At 64.0% G+C, this 14,429-nt stretch overlaps 2 protein-coding genes across 3 annotated transcripts in view; one reads left to right on the top strand and one right to left on the bottom strand.

Moving 5' to 3' along the window:
- ADGRA2 (adhesion G protein-coupled receptor A2) overlaps positions 1-9,859 on the top strand; it is a 35,554-nt gene extending 25,695 nt beyond the window's left edge. For both annotated transcript variants that reach the window (XM_062212691.1, XM_062212690.1), the window contains 14 exons: positions 111-274; positions 597-810; positions 1,134-1,298; positions 1,847-2,045; positions 2,524-2,673; positions 2,812-2,973; positions 3,475-3,699; positions 3,804-4,020; positions 4,651-4,850; positions 5,841-5,968; positions 6,250-6,373; positions 6,577-6,722; positions 7,106-7,195; positions 7,362-9,859. In XM_062212691.1, coding sequence (XP_062068675.1) covers positions 111-274; positions 597-810; positions 1,134-1,298; positions 1,847-2,045; positions 2,524-2,673; positions 2,812-2,973; positions 3,475-3,699; positions 3,804-4,020; positions 4,651-4,850; positions 5,841-5,968; positions 6,250-6,373; positions 6,577-6,722; positions 7,106-7,195; positions 7,362-8,631 — 3,454 coding nt within the window. In that variant the 3' untranslated portion in view covers positions 8,632-9,859. The remainder of the gene's footprint in view (positions 1-110; positions 275-596; positions 811-1,133; positions 1,299-1,846; positions 2,046-2,523; positions 2,674-2,811; positions 2,974-3,474; positions 3,700-3,803; positions 4,021-4,650; positions 4,851-5,840; positions 5,969-6,249; positions 6,374-6,576; positions 6,723-7,105; positions 7,196-7,361) is intronic.
- A 194-nt stretch (positions 9,860-10,053) lies between these two features.
- On the bottom strand, positions 10,054-14,406 carry BRF2 (BRF2 RNA polymerase III transcription initiation factor subunit). Its single transcript, XM_062212692.1, has 4 exons — positions 14,195-14,406; positions 13,161-13,220; positions 12,119-12,440; positions 10,054-11,294 (listed from the first exon to the last, which is right to left on the bottom strand). Exons 1-4 carry the CDS (start codon positions 14,346-14,348, stop codon positions 10,568-10,570), a joined length of 1,263 nt encoding a protein of 420 aa, XP_062068676.1. The 5' UTR covers positions 14,349-14,406; the 3' UTR covers positions 10,054-10,567.
- Between the last annotated feature and the right edge of the window lie 23 nt (positions 14,407-14,429).

The following is a 14,429-nucleotide window of genomic DNA, read 5'->3' as shown; positions in this document are numbered from 1 at the left end:
AGGGGAGGGCCTGCACACCTCCACGCTCGCCCTCCCCCCCGGGGCCCCTCCTGGGGCCCCACCCCCACCCATGAGCCCACACTGACCCGCTCCCTCTTCCCGCCCTGCAGGGACTTTGGCACTGAGTTCCTGACCTGTGACTGCCACCTGCTCTGGCTGCTGCCCTGGGCGCGGAATCACTCAGTGCAGCTGTCAGAGCGCACGCTGTGTGCCTACCCCAGCGCCCTGCACACCCAGGCCCTGGGCGGCCTCCGGGAGGCCCAGCTCCGCTGCGGTGAGGGGCTCCTCCCCACCCCTGCCTGCCTCTGGCCCCAGACCTTAGCCCAGGCTGGGCCCTGAGGGTGGTGAGGGCTGGGCTGCTCCCTTTCCCTTTCCTGGCTTCTCTTACCTTCCTTCAGGGTTGCTAGTTTGTGTTCCCAACCCCCTGGGTGATGGGGGGGGGGGGGGGAGGGGGAGGGAAGGGCACCTGTGCTTTGTCCCAAGAACACTTGCTCCTCCTTGGCTCTTCTCTGGCCTCTTCTCCTCACTCCCCCCCCACTGCCTCCCCCGGGGTCTGTCTCACACTCAGGCCCCCTGCTCCGTGTCTCCTCCCACAGAGGGGGCCCTGGAGCTGCACACCCACCACCTCATCCCCTCCCTGCGCCAAGTGGTCTTCCAGGGCGACCGGCTGCCCTTCCAGTGCTCCGCCAGCTACCTGGGCAACGACACCCGCATCCGCTGGTACCACAACCAGGCCCTCGTGCAGGGCGACGAGCAGGCGGGCATCCTCCTGGCCGACAGCCTCATCCACGACTGCACGTTCATCACCAGGTACGGCCCTGCCGCGAGCCCGCCCGGAGGGCCGTGCCCAGCCGCGGAGGGCGGCTGTGTGGGCCCAGGACTGAGCCCTGAGTGCTCTGAGTGGAGGCCCACAGTCAGACAGGGCAGATTAGAATCTCCCTCGTGGAGCGGGGGAGCTGGATGCTCAAGCTCTGACCGTATCCACAGCATGCAGGAGAGAAGGCGTGTGTGTGCTCACAGCCTGGCTCAGAGAAAGAACCGAGGCTGAGGCTCGTGCCCCAGTGCAGGGGACAGGTGGGGGGGCGTGGCTGGCCTGAGAGTGCCCCCACTGAGCCAGCCCGCCCGCCCTGCAGTGAGCTGACCCTGTCTCACATCGGCGTGTGGGCCTCGGGCGAGTGGGAGTGCTCCGTGGCCACGGCCCAGGGCAACACCAGCAGGAAGGTGGAGATCGTGGTGCTGGAGACCTCCGCCTCCTACTGCCCCGCCGAGCGCGTCGCCAACAACCGCGGGGACTTCAGGTGCAGGCCCGCTTTCTCTGCAGGGATCCGGGACCCCTGGCCTGCATGCTGCCCCGTCCCCTGCCCCCTGCCCCAGGGGCTCTTGCCCCTAAAAGCACAGGTGGCAGGGGCTCCCCATCTTTTGCCTTGGTTGCAGCCTGAGATGGAGCTCACGCACCCCCTCATCATGCAGCCCAAAACCTCGCCGTCGCATTTCCAGGGACCTTACTCTGTGTCTAAAGTCACCATCTGATGGGCAGGGCGCTGTCCAAGAACAGAAGGGTGCCTGGGGGCTTCCCTCCATTAAGAGCCCCGTCTGCCAGGTGCCCAGGCCCTGTTCTCCCCACTGTACAGCTGGCAACACTGAGGCCCAGAAAGAATCCTATCACCTGTGACAGCACCGTGCAGATCTCGGGGACCCCTGGAGCGTCAGAACCCCCTTTCCTGCACCCCCCCCCGGAGCCCCAGGAGCCTGGCATTTGGGTTCTGAGGGCAGCGGGGGGTGGGGGAGGGTGGTGCCTTGCTCCAAAGACCCTGGGTCATTGGCAGCTTCCCGCCTCTGTCCCCAGGTGGCCTCGGACGCTGGCTGGCATCACCGCCTACCAGTCCTGCCTGCAGTACCCCTTCACCTCGGTGCCGCTGAGCGGGGGTGCCCCGGGCACCCGAGCCTCCCGCCGCTGTGACCGAGCCGGCCGCTGGGAGCCAGGGGACTATTCCCACTGTCTGTACACCAACGATATCACCCGGGTGCTCTACACCTTTGTGTTGGTGAGGCCAGGGGAGGAGGGCGGGGGCCCACCAGCGCCGGGTCTAGGGGACGGGGACGCGGAGAAGCCTGCGGGGCCCCAGGGGCGGATCCCTGGCCTCCAGGCTGCTAGGCTGCGCCTCAGCTCCCCACGGCGTGCATACCTGTGGGTGGACGGGGCCCGGTGTCCCCTGTCAGTTCCACGGGAGTCCAGTAGTTTTGGCCCCACCAAGGCCATGCTGCAGAAGCAGCTCAGGCCTCCACCCGACTTTGTCCACCACCGACACATCAAAGCACAGCCCCACTGCCCATCCAAGTGGGTGGCACAGGCTGTGGCGGTCACCTCCTCCTGTCTCGGTTAGCCCCAGCAGGTGGACCACACACACCCCTCACCCCCACCCCGGCAGTGTTACCCTGAGCACCAGCTCCCAGGGGCAGGTCCCCCCAGGGACAGTTGTGGGCAGGAGAGACAAGGCAATCCTCTTTCTCCCCTACCCCCAGATGCCCATCAACGCCTCCAATGCGCTGACCCTGGCCCACCAGCTGCGAGTGTACACGGCCGAGGCCGCCAGCTTCTCAGATATGATGGACGTAGTCTATGTGGCTCAGATGATCCAGAAGTTCTTGGGTTACGTTGACCAGATCAAAGAGGTAACGGGGGAGCTCGGGGGCCCGTGAACCTCCCTGCGCCCCAGCCCCCAACTCGCTCAAGCCTCGGTCCTGACCCACTCCTGTGTCCCAAGCCCCACTCCCACCCTCAGTGACAGCCCTGCCCGCCCACTCCCGCAGCTGGTGGAGGTGATGGTGGACATGGCCAGCAACCTGATGCTGGTGGACGAGCACCTGCTGTGGCTGGCCCAGCGTGAGGACAAGGCCTGCAGTGGCATTGTGGGAGCCCTGGAGCGCATTGGCGGGGCTGCCCTCAGTCCCCACGCCCAGCACATCTCTGTGGTAATGCGCTCCCCTCGCTGGGGCTTCGCGATGGAGAGGCCTCAGAGTGTGGGGAGGGGCAGGGGAGTAGCCCTCCCCATCCAGAGATGGGAACACCCGCCCCCTCCCCAGGGTGTGCACCTGCCAAAGACTCCGCCAGCAAGGACAGCTACCGTGAGCAGGCCCTGAGCCATGCTGTGTCCCATTCGGAGTGGTCCGGGGGCAGTGCAGAGGAGAGGGGCTGGTGAGGGAAGAAACAGAAGGGGGTGAAGGGACAGGAGGGGCAGGCCCTGAGAGGAGGGTAATTGACATCTCCCGTTCGCTGGAGTCTGCCGGTGAAGCAGCACAGTGGCGCGTCTTCTGCGTGGTCCATCCCGGGCTGGGCACTTCGGGAGGGACAGAGCGCTGGACATGGGGCCTGCTCTTGCAGAGCTGAGCGAGACAGAAGGGAGGATGGGAGGCTCAGTGGCAGGTGCGAGGGAGGATGCCAAGGGGAGCGCGTGACCAGTGCCCTGCCCCTAGAACTCGAGGAACGTGGCCTTGGAGGCCTACCTCGTCAAGCCACACAGCTACGTGGGTCTCACCTGCACGGCCTTCCAGCGGAGGGAGGTCAGCCTGCCCGGCGGGCGCCCCAGCAGCCCCGGCCACAGCCCCCAGCCTGAGCCCGAACCCCTGGCTGAGCAGCAGCTGCGCTTCCGCTGCACCACTGGGAGGCCCAACGTGTCCCTGTCTTCCTTCCACATCAAGGTGGGGACTGGGGGATGGGCTCCAGGACAGTGCGGGGAGCGGGGGGGCAGGGGGGGACTGGGGGGCGTCCCGAGTGTCTCTGAGGAGCTCCCATGTCCCCCCAGAACAGCGTGGCCCTGGCCTCCATCCAGCTGCCCCCCAGTCTGTTCTCATCGCTGCCGGCTGCCTTGGCTCCCCCGGTACCCCCGGACTGCACCTTGCAACTGCTCGTCTTCCGAAACGGCCGCCTGTTCCGCAGCCATGGCAACACCTCCCGCCCTGGAGTCGCAGGGCCTGGCAAGAGGCGTGGCGTGGCCACCCCTGTCATCTTTGCAGGAACCAGTAAGGGACTGAGCACCCCCACTCCCACCACCACCAGGCCTCCCACATGCCTGTCTGGGCCATGTCTGTGCCCCACAGAGGCTGCTGTCTCACTGAACAATGCAAGGCTCAGGGAACACCCCCGCACAACTGTAGACAGAGTCCCTGAGCGGGCAGCCCTGGAAAGAAGCCTTCTCGGGAGGCCATGGTGGGCGGGGGGGGGGGGGGGGACTGTGGGACCATCGGCATTTCCAGAGACAGCAAGGAAGACAGAGACAGGGCAGGAGGGAGCAGAGGGGTGCGGGCGGGACAGGCCATGGTGCACCAGCACCTCGCTCAGAGCCTAGATGGACGCAGCTGCAGCCCAACCCCAGAAACCTGCCTTGTCCTCACTCCCCCAATGCTCCTCCTTTGCCCTCTCCCCACCAGTGAGCCCGTCCACTCCCCCCATGCCTGGGCCTGTCACAGCCCTCCTTGACCTTCTGTTTGCCAGATGCCCCCACACTGCACATCAGAGAGCGCCCCCTCAGCCCTGCCCAGCCTCCCAGCCCCGCCTCTAACTCTGCCCACCTAGCACAGCAGCTGTTTTGCTGTCCCGCCCCCTCGCCAGCCTCCCTGATGGCCTGCTGTGTCTCCGTGTGGCTTCGGCAGGTGGCTGCGGCGTGGGAAACCTGACGGAGCCCGTGGCCGTCTCGCTGCGGCACTGGGCCGAGGGTGCCGAGCCCGTGGCGGCCTGGTGGAGCCAGGAGGGGCCTGGGGGCTGGAGCTCTGAGGGCTGCCAGCTCCGCTCCAGCCAGCCCAATGTCAGCTCCCTGCACTGCCAGCACCTGGGCAACGTGGCCGTGCTCATGGTGAGTGCGGCAGAGGGCCGGGGGAGGGGGAGTTTCGGGAGGCGGGAAACAAGGGGCCACTGAGCATGTGCAGGAGATGTGTGGGTGCCCTGTGGCCACGGGGAAATAAAGGACAGCAGCCCCACGCAGATGCAGCCTCATAGCTGGCGGGACGTGTGGGGACCTGGCCTCTGGTCCGGGCCACACCTTTCAGGTGAAGACAGGGAGAGAGGTGATCTGAAACTACCCAGCCTGGCCTCCACAGCCTGCACTTCCTCGGACCCAGAGTCAGTTTTTTTTTTTTTTTTTTTTTTTTAAAGGATTATTTATTTGAAAGGCAGAGTTACAGAGAGAGGGAGAGATCTTGTATTCGCTGGTTCACTCCCCAAATGGCTGCAACAGCTGGGGCTGGGCCAAGCTGAAGCTAAGAGCCAGGAGCTGCTTCTGGGTTTCCTGTGTGGGTGGCAGGGACCCAGACACTTGGGCCATCTTCTGCTGCTTTCCCAAGCCATTAGCAGGGAGCTGGTTCGGAAGTGGAGCAGCTGGGACTGGAACTGGCACTGATGTGGGATGCTGGCGCCACAGGCAGTGGCTTAACCCACTGCTCCACAACACGGGCCTGGGACCAGGGTCCACGGTGTGACTAAAACTACCTGAGAACAGATCTCCGCTGTCTCAGCCCCCTCTCGCATCCCATTCTGTACCCAACTTTCGCAGACTCTGAGCAGGCAGGCGGCGGTGTCAGAGGACAGAGCTTCCCCCTCTGTCCTCATGTCTGAGAAGTTTCCAGAAAGGGCAGGGGACTGGGACGGGGAAGGCGGCAGTCGGCTCCTGCTCCCTAAGGCTGACTTCCTGAGCGTGGACGCCTGGTGCTGATATCCTTGCCCCCCAGGATGGACGAGGCTCCCCAGCTCAGGACGGGGGCCGGCAGCGCTCAGGAAGCAGAACTCCAACCCAGGGCGCTGGCAAGGTGTGCAGGCCGCTCACTTCCCCTTCCTGCCCCTCCCCCAGGAGCTGAGTGCTTTCCCCAGGGAAGCAGGGGGCGCTGGCGTGGGGCTGCACCCGGTCGTGTACCCCTGCACGGCCCTGCTGCTGCTCTGCCTCTTCTCCACCATCATCACCTACATCCTCAACCACAGGTGGGCGCTCCTGCAGGGAGGGCGGGTGTGGGGACAGGCAGTGGGTCGCACCAAGGACTGGCGGGGGCCACGCGATACCCTCAGGCTCTCGTTAGCATGCTTTTTGGTGAAGGTCCTGGGGTTGGAAACACACTTGGGGAGTTGAGGACTTCACGTCCACGGCCTCTGCTGCGTGTGGGCACGTGCACACCAACAGCCATCTGTTCGTGGCCCCGCCCCTCTGGCTGTCCTGGTGGGCTTGGGGCCCCCGTGGGCCTGACCTCGGGCTGTCTCGGGGGCAGCTGCATCCACGTGTCCCGGAAGAGCTGGCACATGCTGCTGAACCTGTGCTTCCACATGGCCATGACCTCGGCCGTGTTTGCGGGAGGCATCACACTCACCAACTACCAGATGGCCTGCCAGGCGGTGAGCAAAGCGGTTGGGGATTGGGGCGGGGCAGGGAGATGCATGGGAGGAAAAGTGAGGCTCCGCAGAGGGGCCCAGCGCCATCACTCTGCAGAGAGAACGAGCCGTGGGGGTGCAGGCGGGAAGTACTACGTGAGACAGAGTGCTGGGGGGAATGTCGGGAGCTGCGGCCCAGTCCCCCAGCCTCGGCGCTGACCCTGCAGGTGGGCATCACTCTACACTACTCCTCACTGTCCACACTACTCTGGATGGGAGTGAAGGCCCGAGTCCTCCACAAGGAGCTCACCTGGAGGCCGCCCCCTTCACAGGACGGGGACCCTGCCCTGCCTGCTCCCCGACCCATGCTCCGGTACGTGCTTTGCCGTGGAGAGGGGTGGCCCCAAGTCTGCAGGACATCACTTTCCCAAGCCAGAAGAGGCAAACCCTGGGTGCTGCCGGGTTACCCAAGGCTGGGGGTGGGGGAGGGGGTGCATCCTGCAGGCTTCTTGGGCTTGACAAGGCCAGGGAAGGCAGTGAGTCCCAAAGGGCACGGGGCAGGGGTCTGAGAACCCGAGTGGCGCTCTGACGCCTGCACTGTTTGGGGTCAGAAAGAACTCCATCCCTTAGAATGGTCTTGGCCCCAGAACCAGCTGGGCCTGCTCTGCAGGGGGCCTGGCAGCCCTGACAGAGTCAAAGGGCAAAGAACATGGCGCCGAGACGCCTCCAGGTCAAGGGTGCCTCTCCCACCCCCAGGTTCTACCTGATTGCCGGAGGAATCCCACTCATCATCTGTGGCGTCACTGCAGCTGTCAACATCCACAACTACCGCGACCACAGTCCCTAGTGAGCACCACGCCTGCCTGCCCTCCTGCCCTGGCGGGACAACCGGCCGGGGTCCACCCCGCCGGTGACCCGCCCCACACTCGCGCCCACAAGCCAGCGTCTGTCTCCACTCCCGTAGCCCGCATCCCACGCCCCCTCCCTGACGCCCTGCCCGTGTCTCCCTCAGCTGCTGGCTGGTGTGGCGTCCGAGCCTTGGAGCCTTCTACATCCCCGTGGCTTTGATTCTGCTGATCACCTGGATCTACTTCCTGTGCGCAGGGCTGCGCTTGCGGGGGCCTCCCGTACACAGCGCAAAGGGTGCTGGCAGCAGGCTGTCCGCGGAGCCGGGGGAGGAGCTGAGAGGTCCCGCACGGCTCAGGAGCAGCGGCGCCCTCCTGAGCGACTCGGGCTCCCTTCTGGCAACCGGGAGCACAGGGGTGGCGACCCCTGCGCCCCCGGACAGCGACGGCCTCTATTCTGCAGGGGTGCAGCTCGGGGCGCTGGTGACCACGCATTTCCTCTACCTAGCCATGTGGGCCTGTGGGGCTCTGGCCGTGTCGCAGCGCTGGCTGCCCCGCGTGGTGTGCAGCTGCCTGTACGGGGTGGCGGCCTCGGCCCTAGGCCTCTTCGTCTTCACCCACCACTGTGCCAGGCGCAGGGACGTCAGGGCCTCCTGGCGCGCCTGCTGCCCGCCTGCCTCGCCCGCGGCCTCCCACGGCCCTGCTCGGACCCTGCCCGCCGCCCCAGAAGACGGATCCCCGGTGCCGGGAGAGGGGCCCGCAGGCTCGCTCAAGTCCTCCCCGAGTGGCTGCAGCGCCGGCGCGCCCCCGGGGCCCTGCAAGCTCACCAACCTGCAGCTGGCGCAGAGCCAGGCATGCGAGGCGGGCGTGGCGGTGTGCGGGGAAGGGGAACCAGAGCCAGTGGGCTCACGGGGGAGCCTCGCTCCCCGCCACTCCAACAACTTGCACCACGGCCGCCGAGCGCACAAGAGCCGGGCCAAGGGGCACCGCTCCGCGGAAGCCGGCGGCAAGAACCGGCTCAAAGCCCTGCGCGGGGGCGCAGCGCCCGAGCTGCTGTCCAGCGAGAGCGGCAGCCTGCACAACAGCCCGTCTGACAGCTACGCGGGCAGCAGCCGCAACAGCCCGGGCGCCAGCCTGCAGCGGGAGGGCGAGCCGGCGCTCACGCCGTCCGAGGGCAGCGACACGAGCGCCGCGCCGCTCCCCGACCTGGGCCGGCCGGGCCAGCGCCGCAGTGCCAGTCGCGACAACCTCAGGGGCGGCGGCGGTGGCGGCGCGTTGGAGAAGGAGAGCAAGCGCCGCTCGTACCCGCTGCACACCGCCAGCCTCAATGGCGCCCCCAAGGGGGGCAAGTATGACGACGTCAACGTGACGGGGGCGGAGGCTGCTGGGAGCGCCTGCATGAAGACGGGCCTCTGGAAGAGTGAGACTACCGTGTAGGGTGGGCGTGGGCCATGTATTAGGACAGGCTGGCCGCTCGGGCTGAGCCCCTCCCACTGCGGCCCAGGTGCCCATGGGTGCTCACCTGTAGCCCTGGCAGGCTGGGGATAAGGAGAAAGGCAGACGCTGGTCACTTGTCCTGAAGGCCATGTCCCTGCTGCAGCGACAGACAATCCCAGAAACACGCATAACCTGTTTCCGTCCAGCTCAGGCCAATTTGGACAGTCAAGCTAGGGGTACCCTGGCAGGGAGGCCCAGCCCAAGGAGGCCCCTGCCTCAGCACCCCCAACCCAACCTGACATCAGCCCTACCAGGAAAAGCACAGATGACCAGGGACGCTGCGGACTGGGTTGTCCGCTCACTGCCTTCCCCTGCAGGTCGGCCACTCAGGGCATGGCTTCTCCCCAGCTTCTGGCAAAGGGAGCCAGCCTAGCAAGGAGCCAGGTGCCTAGGACCAATGGGAGGGGACCAGGTGCTGCTTTTCAGACTAACTATGCAAGAGGGGAGGGCGGCAGATCTGGGGACCAACCAGTCCTGTAGGGAGGGCAGGTGGGAAAGGGCACGGCTGGGGCTGAGGCACGCTTCCCAGAGGAGAGGCCCACAAACTACACAGCAGAGCTCAGAGCAGGGCACAGGAGACAGGTGAGGCCCTACTCCTGGGAGCCAAGTCTGCCTGGTGCTCGCCCATGACCCGAGGGAACCGTCCTGGGGTCCCGGGCAGGACTGAGTCACACGCTGGCCCTAGCACCACGACCGATGCTCTGAGGAAGAGCTGCACCGTGAAGGCTGAAGCCCTTGGGCCGGTCGGCGAGACCCGAGTCTCATCCGGGCCCGCACCGCCGCAGCGTGAAGGAGAGCGTCCTTGCCTCTGGGAGGCTGTACCGGAAGCTCCGGCTCTGGCTCTACCAGGGGAGCCTGCCGGATGCCACACAGCGTCCCAACTCACCCCACCCCCGCTCAGCAGGGGATTGTGCCTTCGCCACTGTTCAACACCAGCACTCGTGTTTTTCCCACCCTTTTACCACAGGACCAAATGGTGTCCTCGTGAGGAGCGGTGAGAAACCCAGGGGCGGGCCAGGTCCCCTCCCGGCCTTCGTGTCAAGCCGGCCCGATCACCAAGTGAGAGGACGCAGGGGAGGCGGCCCACGCCCGCTGGAATGGGTCCTGTTATTTATGCTTGCTGCACAGACATTAGAAGGAAAAAAAAAGCTTTGTATTATTCTTCCACACATGCTGGCTGCTGTTTACATACCCTGCCAATGCCTTAGCACTGGAGAGCTTTCTGCAATACGCTGGGGGAAGGGGAGGGAGGCAATGAAAAGTGCCAAAGAAAACATGTTTTTAAAGGCTCAAGTTTTATACAATAGAATGTTTTCTAGCAGATGCCTCTTGTTTTAATATATTAAAGGTTTGCAAAGCCCTTTAAGCTATAACCTTAGTGTACCCACGGTCCTTTTGTTATGAGACCCAGGATCTCATGACACCATACACACGAACCTGCCGATGCCTGGGAAAGGACACGGGCCCCAGAATCCCCTGGCTCCTGCTGCTCAGAGGGCCAACGCCGGCACCGCTGGCAATGCCAACTGCTCCACAGGCAGCAGGGACGCCCCGCTGGGCCTCTAGAAACCTCAGGAGCACTGAGTCCAACTCAAACCGGGAGCAAGGGACTGACACGTCCCCAACCGCTGAAGAGAAAGGCATCCCACAGGCCAGGGGCAGACGCAACTCGCACCCGGCACCGATGGATAGGGAGCACCCTCCTGAGCCCTCCCTGCACTCTGGACTCCTACCCCGAGCCCCTCTCATCCCTTCCAACGACAAATAGCGCCTGTGTGCTCACAGACACTCACTTCCCCAGATGACAGGCCCATCACCAAGCTGTGGTCAGACGAGATGAGGTACCCCCAGGCTCCTGTCCCACCATGGCTGTGCGTCAAGGCGGGTTGGGAACACTCCTGGTGGCCTGGCTCGAAGCCTGGGCTCTCTGAAACTCCCGCACTTCCTGGGGGGTGCGCAGATACTGCTCTATTTCACTGTCAGAAATGTCCTCATCTCCAGTGACCGTGGACACCGACGGGGTGGGAGGGATCCGCTTGGGGGGCTTCAGCATGCAGGGGGGGAGCAGGGGGGCAGGACTGGCTGGCCGCTTCCGCTGAGGCAGCCCTGAGGAGCTACCTGGCGCCGCCTCCTCTTCGCCCTGTCCCTGCTCCGGCCCCTGCCGTCCCGGCTCCCGGGTCTCCGCTTCCACAGCTCCGTCCCGGAAGGCCGCCCGGACCAGCGTGTGGCGGTGCTGCAGGAGGTCCCCGATGTGTTTCACCACGGACCGCTTGTCGAGGTTCAGGACCTGCAGCCAGGCCAGCTGCTCGGCCATCCGCAGCAGCACAGCCAGCAGCTCCTGCAGGCGGGAGGAGGCAGGGTAGGGCAGGTCCACGCTCGCCAGTTTACAAAACTGGGCCAGGGAGCACGTCAGCCGACCCGAAGGCCGCAGCGACTGCCAGGCCAGGAAAGTGGCCGCCGTGATGACAGGCAAGGGGTGCCGCCCGGTCACCAGCCACGTCTCATTCGCCAGCTCCACCAGCTGCAGAGTTCGCGCCAGCATCTTCTCCTTGTCCTCCACGTATTTGGCCGGCACGGAGGCGGAGGCCTGGAACAGTTTAAAGCTGAAACAACCACAGTGAGGGTCAGGCCTGCGGGGCTGAGTGAGGAAAGGCGGGCCATTCAAGATGGGGCCGCTCCCGTCCTCCCGGGGCGCTCGCGAGGTGAGGGTGCTGAGAACCAACAAGCTGTCTTCCCTCGTTAGGCGAGAGGCAGACCAACGCCAGCCATCGTGAGCGCTTTCCAAAGCGCTCGCTTCATCTACACCAGGTGTGGGGAACGGCCGGCCCGCAGGGCCCACGAGGCCTGGGACATCCCTTGGTCCGGCCCTCCCAGGGCAACCACAGGCTGGCCTCCAGGTTCAGTCATCAGAACATTCTGTTCAGCCCGCAGACGTTATAAATATGGCTCTGCCCAGCCCTGACATAAGCAAACACACTCCCTGTTTCGCGCGCCTATAGCTGAAAAGTTCACCCACAGTCACCCAGCTAGGGAGTAACCACGCTCCAAATCCACCAGTGCCCTTGGAAAACGACAGGGCCGCTTCCCAAGCAGGAGAGCTCCGTTTCTAACCTGTCTGTGATGAACCGACACCTGCTGGGCTGCCCTGGCAGACAACCCACCGAGGCCAGGCTGCCGCACGCAGCCCCTGAGCAGCCCTGTGCCAAGGCTAATACCCACGCACCCTACGTCATTAGGTTGCTGGGAAGGCAGAGGGGTTTGAAAAGTACAGCACTCTAGAAACGTACAGTGCTGTCAGCCCCCTCTAGTAGCGGGCACGGTACAGGAAGTTTTCCTCCCACGCCCTTTTAGGTGGGCTGTGGTCAAACAGAGACAGCCACAGGCAGGACTTCAGGTCTCGGGCCCCGCCCCGCCCCACCCCAGGCACCTGCTACAGTAGGTCTTCACCAAGTCTGCCAGGCACAGGGACGGCACGTCCAGCCCCAGCAGCTTCACCATCTGCAGGTAGGTGCTGGAAAACACGTCCAGGTCTGCGTAGAGCAGGGTGCAGATGGTCCCCATGGTGAGCGGCCAGTTATGCTGCCGGCAGGTGATGAGGACACAGCACCCAACCAGCACCTCCTTCTTCTGCAGCCTGGCGGCGCGGATGCCGGAGTGCCGGTACGCCTGCTGGTAGTAGGCGACCGCCGTGTCCTCAAACGTCGGTGGCAACTGCAGAACGCGGCACAGGTCTCTCACTCGGCGGAGACCTCGGGAGACCCACGGCAGGATTAGAGCGGGCATGGGAGCGCCTGTGCAGCGCCCGGCATGTTCTGCTAAGCTAGCCTCGGATAATGGACGCGCACAAAACTGATCTTTCTGCACCCACAGCAGTGACGCTTGGGGCAGTCATTGCTTTTACTTTTTTAAGTAAAATATTTTTTTTATTTATTTGTTTCATTTGAAAGGCAGAGTTACACAGTGGGAGAGACAGAGAGACAAAGGTCTCCCATCTACTGGTTCACTCCCCAGATGGCTGCAATGGCCAGAACTGGGCCAGGCTGAAGCCAGGGGGCTTTATCTGGGTCTCCCACATGGGTGCAGGAGCCCAGGGACTTAGGCCATCCTCTGCTACTTTCCCAAGCACGTGAGCAGCCGGGACTCAGACCGGCACCCATACGGGATGCTGGTGTCACAGGAGGCAGTTTAACACGCCGTGTGCTCATTCTAAAGGCGCAAACACCTCAGTGGCAAGAAGTCTCACTTCAGCCCACTGCTGTGTGAAGGCTGGTTTGATCCAGGCTCCTCGAGGCAACCTCGAACACGCCGAGCAGACCCAACGCTCAGACGGACTCGCTGCCACTCTCGGAGCCGTCTCCAGCCTACTCTACCCGACACGAGTGATGCTGAAAACAGGAAAGGGAGGCTGCTGGGCGGGGCCCGCGGGACAACTCCCTTTAAAGCCGCTGTGCTATAAGGTTAACTCTCACCTCGTTGCTGGCTGCGGCTCGCTTGCTCGCTTTCTCCTGTGCTTCGGGAATACGTGACTTCTGTAAGATCACGGACAAGAAACAACACGCTCAGCCCTTCTGCATCAGAGCCCTGCTCCCTCACCACACCAGGGCCCGGGGGCAGAATTCCAGTCTCTCAGCAGCTCTAAAATTTAACTTGTATTTTATTTTCATCTACTTGGAAGGCACAGCAACACAGAGACAAAGACGGAAAGACAGAGCGAGAGATCTTCCCTCTGCCGGTGCACTCCCCAAATGCCCACCACAACCAGGGCCAGGCCAGGCTGGGGTCAGGAGCCTGGAACCCCACTTGGGTCTCCCACAGGAGCCGCAGGGACTGAGGCACGGGAGCCATCATCCAGGCAGCATCCGCAGGGAGCTGGATCTGATGCAGAGTGGTCGCTGGGACTGGGACGGGCTGCCGGCGTCCCACGCAGCGGCTTAGCCCGCTGGGACACAAGCCCAGCTCCCTCCACCCCTGTCCTGCCGGCAATCTGTCCACAGCAGTCTGAGATCGAGCAGGGTTGACACCGCAGCAGTCTCCCTAAAGAGCACCACATTTTCAGTCTCTCTCTTTTACACCCAACCCAAGCAATTTTCCTGGCTGCGGATTTTTGGATCTTGGACTAGTCAGGGATTTGAAAAGCAATGGAAAGGGAATTAAAAAAAAAAAAGAGTGTTTGTGCCAACGAAAAGTTCTTCGGTTAAACTAACCCTAACCCTAACCCTAACTTGCTATAGTTGCAAGGAACTGACCCACGACCGTCCACCACGACCAGACCGGGCAGGTCGAGCGGAACTGGTTTCTGTTTCGTTTACTCAACGTTCGTTGTACCCAGGACGAATGCCAGGAACCTGGGTGCGTGGGGAACCCGCGAATGGGAGTCCCTGGCCGCCTGCAGAAGCCCGACTGCTCCCGGATTCAGGGCGGCGCGGGACAGCGAGCAGGAAGGTAGGGAACGCGCGGTATCCATCCCCACGCCCCACCATCGACCCAGGCCCCGCACAGGTACCTCGGAGGTGGCCCTCGTCGCTGTAGGTGGTGGTAAGGGTCCCCTCAGTGACCACGCAGCCACAGTCGGAACACACCAGCTGGCTCTGCGAATAGTGCGAGTCTTCCACAAGCTCAGCCGAGCCGCACTCGGGACAGCGGCCTCCGCCCGGCATCTCACAACCCGTAGCAACGGCCGCCGCCGCCGCCTCGGGAGAGCCAACGGCAACCGCAGCGCAGCTGGAACTGGAAGGGGA

This window comes from Lepus europaeus, chromosome 16, assembly GCF_033115175.1.
Source record: "Lepus europaeus isolate LE1 chromosome 16, mLepTim1.pri, whole genome shotgun sequence".
NCBI lineage: Eukaryota > Metazoa > Chordata > Mammalia > Lagomorpha > Leporidae > Lepus > Lepus europaeus.
Note: the sequence above shows the minus strand (reverse complement) of the source record. Positions and strands in the feature narration are given on the sequence as shown.